Below are 24,542 nucleotides of genomic sequence, written 5' to 3' on the forward strand. Positions count from 1 at the left end.
TTGAACTGCCAGTTGTCTGATGTTAATGCTGGAGATTATTATCTGGAATACCCAAGAGAATCACTGCTAGGTCTCTTTTTATAAATTCTGCAGATAGAGGTGTTTCTTCTTCTGAGTGTTGTGATGGCTGTGTGCCACTCTTTTGCTGTGACCAAGTACTTTCATCATTGTATATTTCTCTGAATATGTATGATATATGCAAGCCAAAAGCGGGAAAATCACAGGCGTTAAATCAAAACTTTACTTGACCAATATTTAAACAGAGTTGCATATTAACCAGTGTTATAGACATTTGAGTGTACAATTGTGACATGCATTTCCAGTAGAATGAATTTCATTCTATAGGATACGTAAGTTAATACATTATTGTAAGATAAAGATTAACATTTTCTGTGCTGTAATAAGAGCCTGCTATTTATGATTTTATCATAAATTAAAAATAAGAACTTGAATGTGTCCGTAATAATCATTGCTGAGGTCACTTGAAACCATTGTAAGTATTACCAGTTCTACAGGGAAAACATTAACAATTTTAACTCTGACTTTTGGATCTTAAGTTTCTGTTTTACGATTCTCTTAAGGATGTACAAGGTTCTTTTGTAGGTATTAGATTTCTTGGAATGTGGTGATTCTCTTGTGGTCTCTTCTTGTGTTGCAGTTTCAAAAAAGGTGGGTTTTTTGTCATTTGTTTTTGTTCTTAATTCTTGGAGTTAAGAACATTACTACTTAGTAAGAATCTTTGTTATCTCTGTCTGGGAATTAAAATCTTTAGGAATACTAAAGATACTTTTATTTGCACACTGTTGTCTATCCTTCGAAGATAAAATTTGACTAATTTTTATCATTTGCTTTTCAGATGGATCCTGTGCAAAAAGCAGTCATTAACCACACATTTGGAGTATCCATTCCCCCAAAGAAGAAACAAGTTATTTCTTGTAATGTCTGTCAGCTTCGCTTTAACTCAGATGTGAGTATCATCTTTTCATTGTCCCCTGTGTTTTGTCAAGCTAGAAGTCTAATGGGTCTTAATCTGCACATGTCTTCATATTTGCACACTCTCTAGTAGCCCTTCCTATTGCTAGCCTACTCATTTTCGTGTGCCAGATTTCTAAGGGATTTGGGTTCAATGTTTTTAACTTGACAATGGAAGAAATGATTGATATCAGAAATTAAGAATTTCTCTATGTAATCAGCCTCCCTTATACCTTTTACATTTAATCTCACCAATCATATTGTCAAAAATAGTCAAATATCGAAAAATAGAAAAAAATTAAAAAGAAATAAATGCTGAAGAAAACCATTGTTATTACTTTCAATATGAAGTGTCACATTTCATGTGTGTGCAAAATCTTGTAAAATACCTTAGAGAATAATTTACTATGCAATTCAGATTTTTCTAGAACATGGAAATATAGGGAAAGCTTCATAATTTGTCTCATCTGGCCAGCGTAATCATCCTGCTAAAAGAGGAGGAGTGACAAAAATCAATCTTTTTAATAAAGTAGATTTTTAAAATGTGTAAATAAAGTAATAGGAAAGCAAAACAAATAATAGTAGAATATTTTTAATATCAAATTATTAGGTAAAGCCAATTACCAATATAAATCAGAATTTGAAGGCTGCATATCATTTCTAGTAATTCCAGAAGCCATTTTACAAAGAGCATGCTACAGGATTAATGTTTTTCAGAAATACTAAAATTATAAATATCTTTTTTCACATATACTATTAAATGATATTTTTATAATTTTACATAATAAACATAATAAAATGATTGTCCTTAGGAAAAAGGAGATGTTTGTCATGATTTACAAAATTATATTTAATACAATCAAAATTCCATGAAATTTTTTGGTACCTGATAAAATTTTATCTTCAAGAATTTAATATAGGGTTGGGTGTGGTGGCACATGCCTATAATCCCAGTGTCTTAGGAGGCTGAGGCAGGAGGATCACAAGTTCAAAGCCGGCTTCAGCAACTTAGACCATAAGCAACTCAGTAAGACCCTGTCTGAAAACAAAATACAAAAAAAGGCTGGGGATGTGGCTCAGTGGCGAAGTGCCTCAGAGTTCAATCCCAGGTACCAAAATAATAAAAATAATAATATACCTAAATAAACTGAGAAAAATATAGTTTTAATTCATTCAAAGGCTCAATACTGATGATGTCGGTTCTCCCCAAACTGTAGACCCATCAGTATCCTGATCAAATCACCAAAGACTTTTTTTTTGGTAGAAAATTACACAATTTCTTAAATTTACACAGAAAAGAAAATCACTAGACAATACAAGCATTTTTAAGTACAAATTTTAGAACTTTCATTTCCTTATTTCAGTACTTACTATAAAATCTATAGTAATTGAGACTATAAAATTGGAGAAAGAATACTAGACACATTGAGCAATGGAGGAGGACAGAGTCCAGAAAACCTTTATGTGCCTATGTGGTCACTTGTCAATAACCTTGCAGAAGTACTTCAGAAATAATGCTAGAACAATTAGATATGCACATGCAAATTTTTAAAAAAGAACCTTGACTGCTACCTCATATGAAACATAAGAATTAATTCAAATGGATCATATAAATTTAAAACTAGAATGTCTAGAAGAAATGATAGAGCATTTATTGGACCTTTTGTTAGACAAAAATTTCTTAGATAGGAAACAAAAAATATAAACTATAAAAAATATTGACATATTGGGTTTCATCAAAATTTTAAAATTCTGTTCTTCGAATGACATTATTACACTCTTAAGAAAATGAAAAAAAAAACAAGTATAGACTATAAGAAAAGGAGTTGTATATGAAACTACTAAGGACTTATATATGAAACATGTAAGTAACATAAATTCAGTAATAAATTATTTGAACTATCATTTAACAAAGAAGAAATATGAAAGACAAGCACATAAAAATTCTCAACATGATCAACCATATATTATATTTATTACAGAAATGCAGATTAAAATCACAATCAAATATCATTTTACCTATTAGAAGTATTACAATTATAATCCCGGTGACACAAGAGGCTAAGGCAGGAGGATCACATGTTCAAAGGCAGCCTCAGCAACTTAGTGAGACCCTGCCTCAAAATAAAAAAGGGCTGGGGATGTGACTCAGTGTTCAAGAGCCTCTGGATTCAATTCCTGGTACTAAAACAAACTAACAAACAAAGAAGCGGGAAATTAAATAAATTGAAGGTACCAAGTGGCTAGGATGAGGAGAAACTAGAACTCTCATACATAATGAGAATACAAAATGGTGTGGCCACTTTGTAAAACAATTTGGCAATTATTTATAAGAAATTTTATGAAATTATACATGCATTGCCCATGTGACCCAGCAATCCTGCATTTAGGTATTTATCCAAAATAAATAAAAACAAATATTCCTATATATGTGATGTTTAAAGTAACTTTATTCATGACCATCCAAAATTGAAATCAACCCAACTATCCATCAGCTGATGGAGAAACAAACAATGTAGCCATACAATGGAATACCACTCAGAAATAAAAAGAAATAAAGTACTCATGCATGCTACAACATGGACGAAACTCAAGGCAAGATGCAAAATGAAAGAAGTTGAACACAAAGACTACACACAGTACAGCTGCGCTTGCTTTACTTTCTCAAAAGACAAAACTATGGGAATAGTCAGATCAGCGTTTCACTGAGGCTGAGGGTAAGATTAGGCAATTGTGCACAAAAGGGCATGAGAGAACTCTTGAGTGATGAGCATATCTTATACCTTCAGTGCTATAGTGGTTACATGACTGTCTTTGTTTTTTATTTTTATTTTTTTAATATTTATTTTTTAGTTGTAGTTGGACATAATATTTTTAATTAATTAATTTATTTTTATGTGGTGCTGAGGATTGAACCCAAGGCCTTGCCCGTGCTAGGCGAGCGTTCTACCACTGAGCCACAACCCCAGCCCTGTCTTTGCTTTTTAAAAACCATACAACTGAATATCTTTAAAGGAATTTATATATACCTTATTAAACCTGACTAGGAATAATTAATGATATGTGCCACAAAATATTTTATGAATAAAAGATTAATTTATGATGGGGATATAACTACTAAATGCAGTAAACCATGATATTACTAGTAGATTTAAGGCATAATAAAGAACTTTTCCAAGAACAGCCAGAATAATAAATACTGAAATACATCCAAGTATATTTAGCAGTTTTTCACACTTATTGTCCAAATTTCTATAGTTACATAGAAAAATTAAAGCCTCACCTCCATAACTATATGAATATAAAATTAAAATGTCCCAATACTTAACAGGCCTCTTGAAAATGAATACATACCCACCTAAAGACATGCTCCATCTCTAACACTAGCCTTCTCTCTGCAGCAATGCTAGATTTTGAGAAGATCTCACAGTACAATACAAATGGATTTCAAAATAAAATTTTGAAAGTGTCGCAAAGATGTAGAATTTCATGAAGCCCAGGAATATAAAGTTAGAGAATTGTTTGTTATAAAGCCACTAAAAAAATGAGGATTTGCCTGTTAAAATTTGAGTTTTAAAGAAGAAAAAATAAGAAAACTGTTGATAGGTTCTTCAAAACAGAAGGTTTTGAGAGTCAAGTCAATAATGGGATCTTGGGGCAATTTTGAATCATTCAAGTTTAAAGAAACATGTTTTCATGGTTCAAAAAGTGTAATGATTTTAAAAGATACGTTGAAAAATCTTGTTCTGTCCCATTCCCAATCTTCCTGCCCTCCTTGCCATCATTTCCAGTTTTTAACCTCTTTAATATTTTTGCATATCTCTCCAGAGTTTGCTTATGTAACACCAACTAAATGTGAACATATATTTTTATTTCCTTCCTTTTCTACATATCATATTATTTATGCTTTTCTTTGCTGTGTATTTTTTTTACAAAATAAAAAATAATAATAATACCTTGGAGAATTTTCCCTCTCACAATGTAGAGAGCTTCCTTTCTCTTCTTTCACAAATGTGGTAGACAAAGATTTCCACGTCTTAAACCCCGAAACCTAATATGTTAATATGTTACTGTACCTGGTGAAGAGGAATAAGAGTGCTAATAAGATGGCCCTAAAACACCAGCAACAAAAAATCATCCTGGATAATGTAATGACAAGGCTACTTGAAAATAGAAGAGGTAACTGGAGTAATGCAATGTAAGAAGAACTTGACTGGCCATTGTTAGCTTTAAAAGTAAAAAAAGGTTGGCAGGCAGCAGCGAACAAGGTAAGGAATGTTGGCAGCCTCTAGAAGCTGGGAAAGCAAGGAAGTTAATTTGCCCCTAGAATCTCCAGAAGGGAAAGCGGTCCTGCTACTCACTTGATTTTAGCCCATTGAGACCTACATCAGACTTCTCACCATCTAAACTGTAAAACAATAAATTTGTATGTTTTAGTTTTATGATAATTTGCTGTGAAAGTAATAGATAACATAGTCTACATATGTATGTATTATAATTTATTTAACTCATCCCTTATAGATAGACACTTGGGTTTCCCATCTTTTGGTATTTAATAGGTTTTTATAGTCGATATAGTCAGTAAGTGACAGAGCTAGGACAAAATTCTGGGTATCTTGCCTCTAAATCCACAGTTCTTCATATTATGAACTCTTAACTTTATTTTCTGAGAATTTGACTCCTCCTCTATGACAAACACTTTGCTAGGCTCCAGAATCCAGCAGCAACTTTTACTGTCAAACAGTAGGAATAAGAATATCTAGAATTTGTCCTTAATCTGCAACCCCCAGAATGTGTTTTGGGTCTCCTATTCTGTGTTTTTCTTAGTCCAAGGTTAGTGATATAGAACACTAGATTAAGAGTGTGAAACATGGACATTGAGTCCTAATTCTGAACTTGGTGAATCACTTCAAAATTATCAGCCTGTTTCCTCTTCTCTAATAAGACCTAAAATGAACCTGATCTTTGGGAGGACCACTACAGATCTATGACAAAAATAATTTCCACAATATCATAGCAGGGTGGAATATGAACACCTATATCTTACAGATGGAACAGCAGCTAAAACAGAAAAAAATGACTACAGATTCTGTTTTGTTTTTGCTTTTTTTTTTTTTTTCCTCAGTACTGGGGATTGAATCCAGGATTTCTATACCACTGAGGGATTATACCACCAAGCTACATCCTAGCCGTTTTTATTTATTTTTTATTTATCTATTTTAGTTTGTTTGTTTGTTTTGTGACACTGGGGATTAAACCCAGGGTATCATGCAGAGTAGATAAGTGCTCTACCACCAAGTTATAGTCAACACCTTTTTTTTTTTTCTTTTTTCTTTTTGAAACAAAGTCTCCTGAAGTTGCCTAGGTTGAATTTGAACTCCTGCCTCATCCTCCCAAGTTGCGGGGATTACAGAGGTATGCGACTGTACCCAGTCAAATTCTATTTTTAATTTTGTACCATGGGTTGAGTGAGGAGAAGTACAAGAATTTTCTTCCTCAGCCCTATAATTTTTCTGGGATTAGGTTCAGCTTTGACTTGAGTTCCATTCAATATCAACCACTTTCTCCCTGTGTGCTAATAAAGACGGGGACAATTGTGCACACATAAGCATATGACCACCAGCCTCTCTCTGACTGCTCAAAAAGCTCTGTTGATAATAAAGAAAGAAATTAAACTTCTGAGTCATGTTTAGATTCGGGCAGTAAAGTCAGAGTCTGGATGGCAAATTCACAAATGTGACATGTACATGTTCTCAGTGTTTAGTAATGGTGCTACTATCTGCATAACTAAGCTCTGAAACTGAGCATTTTTTATTTGGGGGAGAGTTTATTATTTTATAATTACCCTATTTACATTTTAATGTAAGAATTAAGAAGATGCTCATCCTTATTTTCTTTAATAACATTTCTAAATCAGCCTGAGACTGAATTGGCTTCACTCCTCAGTGTAGAAAATATGTTTATTGAAAAATCTGGAAGGCAAATTTGCACAGTAAACAGACTGCATTCTGCAGTTCTCCATTACCCATATAAAAGGAACCAGGGAAGGCCTGTGCATTAAAATTCAATGTGACCTAGTTTAAGTGTTCTGTAGCCTGCTTTGTCCAGCTTTTACCATCTCTTAGAACTCCACTGTTGGAAAGCAAAAGGCCACAGCTTTATTTACACAATACAGTGTTATGTAAATGAGCAGGCATTAATCACAAACATTTCCCAAATGAACCTTTACAAATTAACACCATTAACTTTGCCAAGGGGCAAGCTTTGCAGTCCAGGAATAATATTCTTTCCAACTGATCCCAGACTTTTGCCCAAATGTATGCAGACCCCAATCTCTGTTTTCTTTTTAACCACCTTTTTCCCTCCAACATGGTAGAAGCTTAGTGAAGTTGTCCTTAGCCTGAATGCCCCCTTATTCTCCAATGAATGGATGCATTACAACGGTAGTATGGTCATAAATTGATAAGCCTAAATCTGAATTTTTGCCTTTTACCTGGAAGTGTTATTTCCAGAGTTAACTTGCCAGGAAAATGAGCTAACATACACCTTAGAATTTTTTTTTGGAAGCCTGGAATGTAGCTCACTGGTAGAGTTTGCTAATACATGTGAGGCTCCAGTTCAATCCACAGTACCTTAAAAAAAAAAAAAAAAAAAAAAAAGCTAACATTTCTTTCTTTTTGGCTAAGTGGAAAGTTGGCAGATAGGAACTAATTTACATATTAATTTCAATTCCTTGGAAATAGTAGCAGAAGGATGATATGAATTTAAACAGATTCTTACATAAGAGCAGAGCAACTTGATTTTCTTATATATATTTTTAAAAACTTAGTTTGATAACAATATTATTACTTTTTTTATGACAGCATTATTATTATGCTACTATTTCTACTATCCCAAAACACAGTTTATTATAAATATCCTTAATCTATAACTGGGTCCTTTATGCTTTATAGGCAAATCAAATGAGAGCATAATGATCTTTTAAATCAAGTTTTATATACTTTAATTCAATATACCTGAAATTTTGGAATTCATCATTAATACCACAATACTGTCCCTAAGTGCTGACTCCATAGGCTTTCATTACTCATTTGGAGCTGATTCATTTGATTTTTAAAACTTACAGTATTACTTTTTGAACAGCATCTCAAATTTGAATCACATTATAGTTCACAATTTTTAATTTTATCTTACTTGGTAGTACTTTCTAAGTTTGTGATTTTTGTTGATGTTGTTCTTTGTGTTTATTTTGGTTTGGGGTTATCCAATATCTTTACCTCTCATTTCACTTCTCTCTTCTTTTGGCTATGTTATTTATGCTTTCTCCTGTCCCAAGACAAAGAGATGACCTCATGCCCTTTCATTGAATTCCATTAGGATGATTAAGTACAATGGGCAGGAAGTTGAAGGTTTGCTTATAAGTTAAAATAGTAGGGGGACCAAGTATTTGTCATTTGTGTGAATATTTCTGTAGGTAACTTTCTTTACTGTAAATTTCTCTGAAATTTCAGAAAATGTAGTCATTCAATATCACCCTCAGTTCCCATGACTACATTAGTGTACAGTTTGTATTTCTGCAGTGCCACCTACTCTGGATTTGTGTCTTTGTCATCTTTCCAGCTTTCATTTAGATAAAATCATATTATAAAGTTATATTCTCCTGGATCTTTCTCTCATTCTTTTGAGTTTTTATCCTGTTCCCACTTCCTGATTTCTTTTAGCAGCTAAAATAATACAGTGCATAAACCAGCTGCCCCCATGGGCCATCTGTCATTTCAGAGGCCCTAGTGCTGTCTCTGCTCTAGAGGCCCTGACCTCATCCTGCAGAGACCTAGGCAGTCATGAGATTAGAGAGAAAGCTACAACTTTGGGTCCCACACTCACTCCCTTTCCACTTCATGTTGGCGGGTCCTCCACCTCCTCTGGCCAACAAACCTAACTCCACCTCTCCACCAGCTGCCATGAGGCAGCAAGTCCCTGCAGCAGCTGTGGTTGTCTGAGAAGTCAGAGCGGCCAGGACACAGAAACCCAGTTAGCCACTGCCTTTGAAGATGTCTCTTGCAGCAAAAGCAGAAGAGACCCCAGCCACAAGGCATTTGCTTGGGCTTTCTGAAGGCTCAAGCTGTTTAATAATAATAATAATAATTATTATTATTATTATTATTATTATTATTATTATTATGTAACATTCTTCTATGGGTTTCTGCCAATTTGCTATTGACTTCTTTGGCTGCTTTTAACTCTTATCAGTGTTTCTCTTTCTTTGTGTTCTAAAAACTACCTTCCTTTGTTCTTCACTCAGTCTTCTCCCTCTCCTTTTAACTTCTTTTTCCCTTCTTCCTCTTTCTCTGTAGAAAAATAGAACAAATATTCTTTTTTCCCTGTCTTTTTTGAACATTTTTAGTGTCTTTATTAAGCAATTTTTTAGCTTAATAGCTGGATTCATTGCTTTAAATTCAGAAGTACTTCACTTAAAATGACATCTAAAAGTTAAAAAAAAAAAAAAAACTACTAAGCCTTTCATTTGGAACTCTAACCAGTGTAATATTTTTTAAAAAATATGTTTATCTTATACTTCCAGAATTTTCAGTCACTAATAACAGGGAAAACTTTTTCAAGTTTTGTTTTTTTAATATTTACTTTTTTAGTTATAGGTGGACACGTATATATACTATTTAACTAGTATATAATATAGTTTAACTTTATTTTATTTCTATGTGGTGCTGAGGATCGAACCCAGTGCCTCAACACATGGTAGGCAAGCGCTCCACCTCTGAGCCACAACCCCAACCCTAACAGGGAAAACTTTTAAACATTCAATTCCCAATATTTGACTCTCCACCAAGACCACTGTCACATATATCCAACAAACATCTACACGTGTGTTAAAGCTATGGATTAATGGCTCCCTCTCTCACATATATGTATACAACCACTGCCACTCACCCATTCACATCTGCTCTATTTCTCTTGAAAGCTCTTGAGGGTAGAAACTAACTCCTTTATAGTTCTATTTATATAAATATATATAAATTATATATAGTAGGTCCTTTATATCCATGGGTTCTACCTCCATGGATTCAACCAACCACAGTTCAAAAATATTTGGGGGGAAAATGCATCTGTAGGGAATATTTATATCCTTTTCTTATTGTCATTTTCTAAACAACACAGTATGACACTATTTATATAGCATTTGCATTGTATTAGGCATTATCAATACTTCAGACATTATTTAAAGAGTATAGGAGGATATACATAGGTTATATGTGAATACTCTGTCATTTTATATAAGAAAATTCAGCATCCACAGATTTTGATATCCGAGGGAGGTCCTGGAACCAATCCCTGGCAGATACTGAGGGACGACTAGATGTATAATTATGTATAAGTTATGTATTTGTGTATTCAAGGGTGCTATTTCCCCTATGCTAATATAGCGTCCTATTTAGAAACAAAATAAGCCATGGAAGTTGGTCCTCGCTGAAAAGTAAGTTTATGATGAGGGGATTGGAGAAGTCACACTTAAATGGAACTCTGCAGCAGATGATTAAATAAAGAGATACCACAGCGATAATAATCTTATTGCTGGGCTAGGAACTGAAAAGCTGGTTTTAAAGTTTATATCTGCTGTTAAGCAGTACAAATTATTAGAAAAATGAATAATAGTGTGAGTTTGAAAAACCAACTGATTCTGTCAAGAGAAAAAGGTACAGTACTAAAAATAGAAGGAATCAATAGCATCAAATGGAAAATCTAGAAAATGATAACCAGCTTTTGTCAAACATTTTACATTTTTCCCATAAATAAGACTATTTATATTGATTCTTAGGTTTGGAGGGTAGTGAAGCAGATAGGAGGTAATTAAAAGCATAAATCTCCAGAGCTTGGGAAGGTAATTCTCTGTTTTTCAGCCAGAGCTGACAAAATGATGAACATTTTTTGCTTCAACATGACAGAAATATAGCGTGATTGCATGGAGCAGGGACATACTGTGCTAAAAGTTTTGCTCAATAGCTGCTCTTTAACATAACTCCTAAACTTTATTCAATTTTTTTAAGCAATAGTAGTTATTAGTTTTTTTAACTCTAATTTTTACAGTAGTACTATAATATGAAGACATCACAATCTTTCTCAGCATTGCCTTAATTTAAATAGATATTTGGATAATTTAGAACTGTTTCAAAATTCATCATTGAAAAAAAGGAGAGACTAGGTTTAAAATAAAGATTTTTAAAAGTAAGCATTATGTCTTAAAAAATTCATCAGAGCTTGTATTTAAGTAATGGGGAAATTAAGCATCAGATATAATCCAATATTTTTGTCTTTATTCTTTAAACACATAGGTGCCTCACATAGCATCTAACTTTAGTTCTTTATATACATTAAATAATATACAAAGTTGGATGATTAGCCTAATACGTGTTGTGAAGAACATAAATATGAATTATACAATGAAAATATCAATACCCACCCCACCCCTCAGCAGGATACATTCTCAACAGAAAACCATTAACTATCTACAATTTACTGTCACTACTACAAGCTTTGGTACATTTCCATTAGGTAATTGGTTTGCTGAACAAATGTTAATAACACATTTTAAAAAAAATATTATGGGTGTTCTTTTCTTCCTGTGTAAAATCCTGTGTTAGTAATGACCCTTTTAGTGAAAACTTAAAAAAAAAAAAAAAAAAAAAAAAAAAGCATTTTCAAGTCACTTTGTTGAATTTTTTTCTATCTGAAAGTTTTCTTTTCACTGGGAGAAGACTACTTAAGGTTCCTGTATTTTGCATCTTCACTCTTCACTTAGTTAAGATTGGTTACAAAATCCCTAACGAGAATACAGTGTTTCACTTGATTTTTTTGTGTGTGTTTAGGATTTCCAGCTACAAATGTATACAACATATAATTAACAACAGGTAGAATTTCTAGGCTGAACACCTGCAGGTTTCCAAAATGATTAGTAGTTGCTTTAAAGTTTACATTCAGACTTTATTTAGGACATTTTTGGTTTCCCATATATAGCTTATCTTTTTATTCTGAATGCTTCAGTGGACAGTCGGTGGAAATTCGCACAACCTTTCCAACAAGAAACAAAATGTATTATTTAATATAAGACAAAAACAAAAAGAAGCTGTATGGAACAAAAAAATAAGCTTATCTATTTCACTGCATTAACTATGGCTGACTTAATATATAGCTCGGAATAATCTGTGAAAGAGGTACCTTTTAGGGCTGGGGATGTGGCTCAGGCAGTAGCGCGCTCGCCTGGCATGCGTGCGGCCCAGGTTCGATCCTCAGCATCACATACAGACAAAGATGTTGTGTACGAGGATAACTAAAAAATGAATATTGGAATATTCTCTCTCTCTCTCTCCCCCCCCCCTTTAAAAAAGAAAAAAAGAAAGAGGTACCTTTTAGCTGCTTTCACCTTTCAAGCAGCTCTTTGAATAAAGTGATGGCACTTTGCTTGGAGAACTTTAAATATGGTTGGTCTGCAGAAAGAGCAGCTCTCCAGGAAAATCTGATAGGCTGGTGAACCTTATGATGCATGATTTGGGACCTGGGTAGGAGGAGAGGATGGTACATGAGGAAGTATTGCTTTAGCCAATTTCTAAAATTTCAAGACTTTTTAACAAAATAGTATAACCAATTAATATGAGTTTTTAATGGAAAATAAAGAAGCAATGAACTTGTTCCTAGACAGGAAAGGAACATCAAAATAGTTCCTCCCTCAAATGGAATGTATGAAGAACATACTCATAGACCTGGTTATCTAGCTAGGAAAACAAAATAGTACACTTAGAATCTACTGAACTGAATAGCATTAAGTGTGTCCTAATGTAAATTTAGGAAAGCTGAGAGTGTGTGGGCTGGAATAATCATGAGTGGAAAGCTAGCCTTTGATGGATGCCTCCTCTTCTGCCAGCCCCTATACCAGATACTCTCCACATGTATCATCTCTATATATTCAAAAGGTTTCCTGGAGGAGATGAAACTGACAGAGACTTGGGAAGTGGTCAGAGTTTGAGGGAGAGATAAATGAAAGATTAAAAAATTCTAGAGTCAAAACAGATAGGGCTCATCAAGGATCTGGTCCATGGAATCCATGAACCCCCAAAACTGCAAAATTTTCATGTCTATATACCTGAAACCAACGTGACTGAATCATCCCTTCTCCTGGGGTGAATGTTCCACAACTTTTTTTTTTTTTTAAGAGAGAATGACAGAGAGAGAGAGAGAGAGAATTTTTTTTTAATATTTATTTTTTAGTTCTCGGCGGACACAACATCTTTGTTTGTATGATCTTTGTTTGTATGTGGTGCTGAGGATCGAACCCAGGCCGCACGCATGCCAGGCGAGCGCGCTACCGCTTGAGCCACATCCCCAGCCCTGTTCCACAACTTTCTTTGTCAACATGTTACAGAATATGGTCACTTTGAATGACTAGTATTTCATCTTATCTAAACCTAAGGAAGGAAGGAGCCAAGCCTTGGCCTGAACATTCTCTCCCTCTTCCTCCACTTTAGTTGTGAGTTCTAGGATGCCTGGAGAGCAAATATAGTGTTCAGTAGTTAGAAAACAGATCTGATTAACTAGGTCTTCCCAAAATACATCTTACTTTTAAGGTAATCTGGAGGGAGGGGGGAAGAATATAGCTCAATGCTTAGTAATTTGTATTACCTTCAGATTAAAAAGTATGTTCATCTCTAAAAAAATGATGATTTTATTACTTTGGGGGTTTTTTGTTGGTGGTGTTTTGGTTTGGTTTTTTTTCTTCTTTGTTCTTGGTGTTAAAGCACATAACAAGTTTAAACATAAATTTCAATTTTAATGAAATTAGCCAAAATCAGTAAAATATTTTAAGTAAAAGCTAAAATTGATATTTATCAAACAAGAAGAGTACACATCACAGTTGACATGTTATTCTTATATTTAAAATACAAAAATTCCAAGTAGACATGTCAAATGAAGAAACTGAACTATCTCAAGGTTTTTTTCTTTATCTTTAACATTACCATTCTATCATGTGTTTATTTCAAATCATCTACTGAAATACCAGAACAGGAGTGGCACAGGGTTTGCAAATATGAATGGCATCTGAACTGATATGGAATGATTCCTATCTATTAGGAACTTACTCTTAAAATGAACAGGTGTAGTGAAGTCACTGTGAATTGAAGAGTTCAATTGTGTAACTACAAGTCCTCTATATTAACTTCCCTGTAGTTAATTAAAACCATAAATAAACCAGGTGTGGTGGCACAAGCCTGTATTACCAGCGGCTCAGGAGGCTGAGATGGGAGGATTGCCAGCCTTAGCAAAAGCAGGGCACTAAGCAACTCAGTGAGACCCTGTCTCTAAATAAAATACAAATTAAAGCTGGGTATGTGGCTCAGTAGTCGAGTGCCCCTGAGTTCAATCCCCAGTAACTGTCCCCCCCTCTTAAAAAACCATAAATAAGAAAAATGTGCTGTTTTTGTTTGTCTGCAGTACTGAGGATTGAACAGGGGATGCTCAACCACTGAGCTATACCCCCAGCCCATTTTATTTTTAGACAGGTCTTGCTAAGTTTCCCCCTCTGGCCTAGAACTAGCTATCTTCCTGCCTTAGCCTCCCAAGTGCTGGGATTACATGTATGCACCACCACACTCAACAAAAATGTGCTAATCTTAAATTTACATATATTATTCTTAAAACTCAACTGTAACCAAAGTATTTGTTTAGAATTTAGACCAAAAAAAAAATATTTTGTCAGGGAGGAGTACTTTATTACCATAGTTTAGAATTACCAGCATTTAATGAAAATAAAAAGCGGACTGCTTTTTTTTTAGTCAACTTTATTATTTAAATTGTCTACAGACAGTGCAAAACCTTATTTCCTGCATGTAAGGTGAACATTCCCAGAGCCCCACCTTCAGTATATCACAAATGATTCATGTTCAATTAATGGGAATTACAGTTCTGCTTTAAATTCATGTTATATTTAGAATGAGCAATTCATACTGAAGAATGCTGATCATCAAATAGTTTCTTTTTTATCTTTGATTATACCCACCAAATATTCTCTGAAAATCAGCTTTCATTATCAGTTCAGAGATCTGAACTGTGAGCTAAAGATGATAATCTAGTTTTTGCTCTGGAAAGAAGTAACTAACATTTTATGAGAGGCACCTATGGAATCATTCCTTCTATGATGATTGGAGGTTTTTACATCATAAATTTATTGCCTTCTTTCTTATGTCATTTGGGATGAAGAGAAAAGTCTAGATTTACTAAAGGAGTAGGTAGGTTATTTGTTATAGTTTTGTAAATGAAATTGTTTAAGCCAACAAAATGTCTTATACATACTTTTAAAGTAAAAATACCAACAATCTCTTTGTGATTTAATTTACATTCACACAGATGGTCACAAAAGGAGGTATTTATTAATATCTGTAAATGTTGGGGAAATGATAGATGTCTACATTTGTAAAATGCCAGAATAAAATTACTGAGTTCACAGATGGCGATTTAAAAATTAAAAATTTGAATATCTGACATTCTTTTCAAGCTAGCTTTCTAGAGATTTAGAAGTTGAATAACTGTCTTTTGCATAAATTTACATTTTTATAAATCAAGTAAATTCTTATTAATTTAGACTACATTAATTAGGGATTTGTGATAATTCAGGTATAGATGAATTGTATTTATTTTTGTTTGGTCTAAATTCTTTCTTCAAAGATATTGCAAATGAGAATTGCAAAGGAGGTGGAAACAGATTTAGAATACCAGCAGAAATGATTTTTCAAGCACACTTCAGCACTTTAAGGGCATTCATTAAAAACACCAGCAGTGATAAAATCTAAAATAATTCTTATACATATTTAACAAATATAATCTCTTGTAGCAAACAGTTATGTACTAACAGCATTTCTTCAAAAATGTTCTACTTTTGAGGGTTTTTTAATAATTTCATTGTGTCCATCACCCAAATTTTAGTCTCATTAGTACAAGTTTTCTAAAATTATAAATATTTAGTAACATCTAATACTCTTCTTTTAAAGAAAATTAATATTTTCATTACTTGGTTAACATCTCTCTGAAAGTCTTTCTGGTCTTTGAACACAAGTAATATCTAGATCCATATTTAGGGCCAAACAACTATTGTTTTGAAGTCTGAGTTATCCAATTAATTTATCCACACTGATCATATTAGGTGAGTCAAAGATGAATCATTGGTTCTGTGTTTTGACCTAAACTGATCTTGATAGACAAGTGATCAAACCATTAAATACAAGATATGTTTTTTCAAAATTGAGCATTAAAGTCCGTTGGGAATCTGATCACTTTACACCAAGATTAGTCAAGCAGCCAGAACCTCCAAAATCCTAAAAACCAGTGACCCTCACTTTAGTCCACTACTTCCAGTCATAGCCTCTGTAATCAGTTGGTACATGTGGCTTTTTCTTTTATACTAATGATGACAATGATGATTGTTTTAGCTAGCTCTTTTGCTTCTGTGACCAAAAGACTTGATAGAACAATTAAGAGAAGGAAGGAACCCAGGAACAAGGCCCTGGGTTCCATCCCCAGCACCACAAAAAAAAAAAAAAAAAAAAAAAAGGAAAAAGGAGGAAAGGTTTATCTGGTTTATCTGGGAGTTCACAGTTTCAGAGATCTCAGTTTACAAAAGACCAGCTCCATTTCTAGGGCCTCAAGGTGAGGCAGAACATCATGGCAGAGAAAAGCAGCTGGGAACATGGCACCAAAAAGCAGAGAGGGAGAGAGACTTCCTTTACAGGGACAAAATATATCCCCAAGACATGCCTCCAGTTACCTACCTCCTCCAGCCATACCCAATCTGCCTACAGTTACCACCCACTTAATCTTTATCAGAGGATTAATGTGCTGATTATGTTAAAGACTCTCATAACTCAGTAATTTTACCTCTAAACTTTCCTGCATTTTCTTACTTTTGAGCTTTTGAGGGACACCCAATATCTAACCATAATGATGATGAAGATGATGGCGATGATGATGATGTGAAAGAGAGAGATCCAAGCAGAAAGTCAGGAACCTGGAGGAGTAGGAGGTTTTCATTTCATTATTACCACTCTTCTTGTTACCAGAATTTTCATTCTATTAGTCACCTAGCATCCTCAAAATTCAAACTATTCCTAGCCAGTGTTGCTCATCTCCAGTCCAGTTCCTGCCATTCTCCCCATTGTTTGCAGTGCTTTAGCCACAACGGCTTGCTTTCACTTCCATGAATATTCCAGGTCACTTCTGCCCCACCTGCTTTCAGTCTAGTTCATACTCCTATTCTCCTTCTTTAAGTCTCACCTCAAATGTTTCTTCATTAAAGAAGTTTTTCTGGAATAGTCTAAATTAATTCCACCCCATTAATAATCTTATCACACTCACTAAACTCCATGGTCTGTATAACAGTTAGTAAATGTGTCTTTATTTACATAACTCTTTGTTTAGTATCTTTTCTCCAAACATGTACTCATGGACATATGCACACACGTACGTACATGATTATTGATTGCATAAGGACAGAAACTGGGTCCATTGTGTTCATTGCTCACTCCCTGCTACCTACATAAACATTTCTTGAATGATCCTAAAGGGGATTTTTAACTGATGGCAACCTAAAGATTGGTTGAGAATTACTAAATTCATTCTTTATAGTTAAAACTATATCTTACATGACCTTAAAGGCCATGCCCCAAAACCAGTTTTAATTCCAGATCATCCTGTCTAAGGAAATAGAGATCATCTTTTCCCTGTTTTGGACCCTCTGTGGGGGGTGTTCTGACCTGGGCTTGCAACTTACTTCAGGATCTTATGATGTAATGCTGAGAGCCCAATCTTTTAGTTTGAAGCCAGGGTATTCCATTTCTGATTTGGCAATAACTTAACTTTTCAGAGTCTCTGTAAACTTCAACTAATAATGTTTGCTCTGTATGGTTTTGTGAGGTTGAAATGAGATACTGCATGTGAAATGCTTAGCACTGTGCTGGTACATAGCAAAAAGTAAACTGCAGCTATTTGCCACTATTTTTATTATTGAGTTTAGAGTAGTTTTTTGTAACCTGACATTGTGTTTACAGCCTTTCTGGCATTGTGTTCTCTTTATGGCTGTGTATTCTTCTCCTCTTTGAAGCAGTAGGCCAGGTGCTATCATTTTCTTTGGGACAGTATCTATAAATAAGAACTTTATTTCAACAAGCATGGCTACCACTATATTTTTTTGTGCAGCATTATCAAATATTCTTTTAGAATATGAGAAACTCAGATTATTTTTCAGCTATTTAATGAAGTTGCTTTGAGATTACAGAAAAGTAGTTTAATACTTAAGATGTTGCCCTACTTCACAAAGACTGTAGTTCCTCCTTGGTACCCATATTTTTTTAATTAGTTTTACTTTTGAGATTTTCACGTTTTTTGGTCTCTATGTGTTAATGACTTATCCATCTTACTTTTCTGGTGGCTCTTTTTCTCTATTCTCAACCTCATCCTACCTGTCAAGTATAATTACTGTTCTATTCTGCTCCTTGTACGAATTTTAATTCCTCAGGAGCCTCATCTACCTCCAGAGTCTCATCCGTAATCTTATCATATGGTTCCCAAAGGTTGTCTCCACCCCAGGCACTTTCCTCAAATACCAGTTGTATTTCCAGTCATCTGCTGAACTGTGCCACTGTGCAGCCCATGAGCAACCATACAGAAAATGCTCAGAATGAATCTTCATTTTCCTCTGCAAAATTTCTTCATCAACCCTAACTACACTTTTTTGTTATTTTGTCCCTTTTCCTGCCATTTAGATATGAAACTTTTAAAGTCAACTCTAAGTATTTTTTCTTTCTCTACTTTTATTTTAATTCTACTGCCAAGTAAAAAAGACTTTTTCTTCATTCATTTATTCATTCATTCATTCCTATCATTAGTATTTATCAAATGCCTCCAGTGTTTCAGGCAGTGTACTGAGTGCAAGAAATGCAGTGAAGAGAAAAGAAGTCTTATGTGTATAAGCTTTAATGAAGATTATTGTCTGTTTGAGAAGACAAACATTAATCAAATGGTTATATAAATTAATAAATAAAATTTAAATGGTCATAAGTATTATGAAGGGAAGAATCCAAAAAGTTAGGAGATATGACTACTAGTCTAGGGGATCACAGAAGGAAGGAAAGTCTGAGCTGGGTTCTGAAGGATGAATAGAATTAATTAATAAAAGAGAGAATGGATAGTATTCTAGGCATGTGCAGAAAGACAGCCCTGGACTTACACTGAAGCCATGTTGTTATTCCTCAGAGAACAACAGAGAGGAACCAAAGTTAGAGTAGAGAGGGAGTAGGGCATAAAGGTCTTGAATGTGAAGATTTTAGGTTTTAATCGAAGAACAGCGAAAGGCATGTGGGTTTTGAACCAATAAATGACATAAACAGATTTGAGTTTTGAGAATACCACTCTGTGGAGAACAGCTGGGACAAGAGCTTTAGGGGCCTTTGTTAGGATCACTAAGAGACCATTGTAGAGTCCAGGCAATGATGGTGGCATCTTGGACCAAGTGTTGTGGTAGATATAAAGAAATCAGCAACAGATGGAGAACAGTGCTATTGATAGAAAAGGAACACTAGAAGAGGACTAGGTAGTTTGGGTAGTAAAACAGACACACGTGATCCCATGAGTTTGGCATGGAACTTATGTTCAGGTGCTTTAGATATCCAAGTGGATATGTGTCTGTAAAACTTCATTATTCTGAATTTGGAGCTCAGAAGAGAGATTGGTGAAGAAATGATTTGTAAGTTGTAATGTGGGTGAGATTGAACAGGGAGTAGATTGGAAAGTTTGAAGTGGGAACTCAAAACGACCTAAGAGTGACTCTTTTATCAACATTTAATGACTGTGCCAGGAAAGATGGGTCTGCTAATGGTTCTGAAAAGAAAGAAGAGGGAAATCAACCTGCAGAAGAGACTGGGGCAAAGTGTATTCCTAAAACAAGCAAGAAACTAGTAGCAAGAAGCATGCCTGCATGGTCAAGTGAGAAGAGTGAAAGATGCTCTCCATTTTAGGATTTAAGGCACTGCTGCTCAAAATTCTCTACTTCAGCAAACTGAGGTGCAATAGATTAAAGGACAGAAAAATGGTGACTCATATATAACTATATTAATAAATTCATCTGTGGGATGTTTTGTTTTGGTTTGGGGAGGTTTGAGCTTGTTTAAATGTTGAGAATAAGGGTATGTTTGCAAGAGAGAGAGGTTGAATATAAAATCTTAAAAAAGATAAGAGATAATAAATAGGCACAGGGGAGGCAAAGGAACAGCATCTCTGGAAAGAAAAACCTCCTTTAATAAGAGGAAAAGCCCAAGCACAGTGGCGCACACCTGTAATTCCAGCTACTTAGGAGGCTGAGGCAAGAGGATCCTAATTTCAAGGCCAGCCTCAGCAACTTAGCAAAACTCTTTCTCAAAATAAAATTTAAAAAGAGATAAGGATGTAGCTCAGTTTAAAAAGAGATAAGGATGTAGCTACCGCTTGAGCCACATCCCCAACCCAAACTCCTAGCTTTTGATTTACAGTGCCCCTGAAATCTGTCTTTAAGAGCCCCATTATTCCCTGTCTTGCCATGAAAGAACCTTGTAGTTACTTTCCCATCTTTTCTTGCCTCCTAGTAGGTCTTCATGCTATCAGATTATGCTAGAACTAAAGCCCTTAGTGCTTCTCATTACTTACCTAATTATGCTATTAATTAATTAATTACTCACCTGCAATTTAGTATTTAGAGCCTAAATAATATGCTACTTACAATATTTTCTTCCCACTTTTTCTCTACACATCTCCACATTTCACTGAAAGTGGATCATTCTCACCTCCATAAACAGATTGGTTTTCTAGACATCTTTTTCTTATCATAATCTTCTCATTGGGAGTACGTAGCTCTGCCTTTGAGATCCTTTCCACTGCAAAGTCCTATCTAGCAGCCCTTTTTTCTCTTACTAAAATTTTATACCATTTTATCAAGCTTGTTTCAACTCCAGTAGATTAATATTAATATCTTAGATGTAAAAAAGATTGACCAGATTCATTTGGAACAAAAACATTTAATTTAATCTGGTGGTTTACTGTAGAGGGTTAGCATAACTCAGTTTGGCTAAGTGATTTCCTTAAGATGTAGTTTTATTATTTTCTCTTATTTTTATATATGTTAAAAATATAATAATCCTCATGTTTAAATATTTCACTTAATTTTTAATTATAAAATGTATGCTGGGTTTTAATAATTAGTTTAGGGTTTTTGAGTGTGAAATTTACAAAAACTGATTTTGTAAAACAGGTTTTCAGATGAGTGATGGTAAATAAATAATTATATGTGTGTGTGTGTGTGTGTGTGTGTGTGTGTGTGTATGTGTGTGTGTGTTTGTTTTGGTACTGGGAAATTGAACCCAGGGGCACTTTACCACTGAGTCACATACATAGCCCTTTTCATTTCTTATTTTGAGACAAGGTCAAAATCAAGTTCTGAGGAAATCAAGTTCTTAGGACCTCACCAGGTTGCTGAGCTGGCCTCAAGCTTGCTGTCCTCCTGCCTCAGCCTCCTGAGTCACTGGGATTATAAGCATGCACCACCACACTCAGCTAAATAACAACATATTAAATATATACAATATTACTAAAGCTATTCTTCAACCAATTTTCTGAACATGGCACTTTCAAAAGTACTTTGCCACTCTTGTCTACATTAGGAATATTCACTGAATATAAGGAGACATGATGCAAGTTCTAATTTTAGATTCATTTTGTATCATTTATGTAAATTTCTTTAATATGGAAATAGAAGTGAGTGTAATACCTCCTGGACTGATTAAAAATTAATGTGTGGAAGCCTGAGAGCCTACTTTAAAATACCATCTCAAGGCTTGAGTTGGCTGTATAGTCACAGGTTTAATGTGGAAACTTGAATTATATTGCATTACTTACCATTGAGTAACGAAAACTGCTCTATGAAGCAATCCATTTCCCCACCAAAAGATAGCAACACTCTCATGCATGTTAGCAACTTGTAATATAACTGTGAAATCACTATAAAATTTGAGATACCCTTCTTTATTTTTCAAGGTTGCTGAGAATTAATAAAATTCTCAGCTTAATAAAAGGCAAAAGTAATTTGAAGGAGGTTGGTAACTTCCAATTTCAAAATCTGTTGAGAAATCTATAAAATAAATGACAAGGATTTTAATTATTGATAAATCCTGAATACTTTATGTTGTATTGTAAAAATAAAAGATCATATCTACATGTTTCAAAAAATTCTAAGGTTTAGAAGTTCTAGAAGTTTAAGTCCCCATGTGCATAATTCTCTAAGAAAATTAGATATTTTCCTAAATTATAAATGTTGCCATTATTTCATATTCGAGAATTTTGTTAGTGTACAGAGCACTTGTTTTCTTACTCTGGGTGTAATAATTTAGAGAATATGATTTACTGAGTGCATTCTCTGTGGCATTCACGATTGCTTCCCTCTATGATTTGAGAGAGAGTTAAAGGAATACTTTTCCAGGGTCCATTTACTTCATCATACCTCAATTAAATTCTAACACACATACAAGGAATTTATACATAAATTTATCATAAAATTGACTTAGGTATTAATACTCAATCCAGAACACGAAGTAAATACACCTTTTAAAAATTATAAAATTATAGTGTAAACATAGAGAGTTATTAAGTAAGAATTAGCATTTTCTTAGGGTAAGCATCTCAGATACTTCTTACTAAAAAGAGTTTTGATGATATTAAATTATGACTATATAAAAATTATTTTATTATCTCTTGCCTATGTTGAAAAAATTCACAAATATTCTTCCATTAATGGGGGTGTATTTTTTAAAATATAATCTTTATAGTTTTTATTATTCAATAATAGAAATAAGTTGTTAATTTTCTGGGTTGAGTTTTACCTTAACATACCTATATGATAGACCTGGCTTTTCAAAAGAGATAAATTTTTAATTATGGCCTAATTTGAAAATAGGAATAATTTGAGAACTAGGAGAAAGAGAGAAAAATTGAACAAATGAAAAGATTTGGACTCAGATCACAGTTGATATAGCCACTACAATTTCACTGTAATGTAGAAGCAGCATCTTATGGTGTCATCTTTTTATAGTCAACATGCCTAATAATCAAACATTTGATTTTCAGTATAAAATATTGTGATGTTTTTCATTTACACATAGGAACTTTTAACTTTTGCCTATTATTCTCTTTCTCTCTGTGTGTTCTAGAGAAGCTGAAAAGCAGGGAACATACTATAATGCACAGGACTCAGTACCCTAGCACATGTTTTTCTCTTTGCTGGAAATACCTCCCCTTCCACCATGCCACTTCAGAGCCCTGACCCTGTAACAGGACCTAGCTCTGAGGCCCCTTTTTCATGAAATTTCCATGGCCCACTCAATCTGAAGAGATTTTTCCATTTCTCTGACTCCTGCAATTCTTGGTTCCTCTGTAACTCCTGTTTCCCACCTTTTGCTTTCGATTATAGTTATGTATGTGCTTTTCTTTCTTTTCTTCCAACCACCACTCTTGAGAGTAGGGGGTCTTTATTTTTAATTTTTCACAATGTCTAACATTTGGCAGGTGTTAAATAATTTTTCAAAGAATAAATAATCACGTTTCTCCCTTGTTAGCTTTCTCTGTTTTATGGAAGCTTGTTAGACATATGTATAATTTGAAATCTTAGTATATAGGATTTGTTTTTGTTTTTAATTAACTGACTTCTGCTATTTTCCTTTAACATTGTCTACCACTTTGGCATATAAGATCTCAAAAAACCTGGCACAGTGGTATATACCTGTAATCCCAGTAACTTGGGAAGCTGAGGCTGGAGGATCTCAAGTTCAAGCCAGCCTCAACAATTTAGTGAGGCTATGCAGCTTCTCCATTTAGCGAGACTCTGTCTCAAAATTTAAAAAAAGACAAAAAAAAAAAAAAAATTTAAAAGGAGTGGGAATGTGGCTCAGTGGTAAAATACTCCTGGGTTCAATCCCCTATAACCCCCCACCAAAAAAAAATCTCAAAAATAAAATGGATGCCAGCAGTTTTCATGACATTAAAGAAATTTAATTAAGGGAATAGGCTTAATTACTTTTTCAAATGCAAAAGAATTGGTTCTGTTGGTAAACAAATAGTTGGGTGCTTTGTCCAGGAACCTGGCCTTCCCTAGCCATTGTGAGTTTGTGTTTTGGATTCATTTTTCATGTAGAGTGAACACACTTTAAAGTCCTGACTCAAGATCCTAGCCATCTCTCTGAAGTACAATTAGTAACAAAGTGAAAACTGGAAATGAGAGCACAGTGGACTTTAGAACTTCTCATTGGGAATATTTCATTCCATTTTTATGTCTAAAGCAATACCTTATCTCATTATCCTTTTTATGTGGACCAGTGGGATTCTGAGAAAGTAGAGGATTTGGGAAAGTGAAAGGCTTTAGTAACAAAGGTGATTAATGGAAGAAAAAGATTTCAGGATGTCATTTCCTTTGAAAGCTCTTCCTCCAGGGAGTGGCCAGG

The 24,542-nt window shown here is 34.2% G+C and overlaps 1 protein-coding gene across 6 annotated transcripts in view; it reads left to right on the forward strand.

Annotated features, from left to right (window-relative positions):
* The window catches only part of Znf385b (zinc finger protein 385B), a 358,632-nt gene that overhangs the window by 295,277 nt on the left and 38,813 nt on the right, over positions 1–24,542 (forward strand). For all 6 annotated transcript variants that reach the window (XM_076865705.2, XM_076865706.2, XM_076865707.2 and 3 more), the window contains one exon: positions 857–967. In XM_076865705.2, the coding sequence (XP_076721820.1) occupies positions 857–967 (111 nt within the window). The remainder of the gene's footprint in view (positions 1–856; positions 968–24,542) is intronic.

Source organism: Callospermophilus lateralis, chromosome 9 (genome assembly GCF_048772815.1).
Source record: "Callospermophilus lateralis isolate mCalLat2 chromosome 9, mCalLat2.hap1, whole genome shotgun sequence".
In the NCBI taxonomy this organism is placed as follows: domain Eukaryota; kingdom Metazoa; phylum Chordata; class Mammalia; order Rodentia; family Sciuridae; genus Callospermophilus; species Callospermophilus lateralis.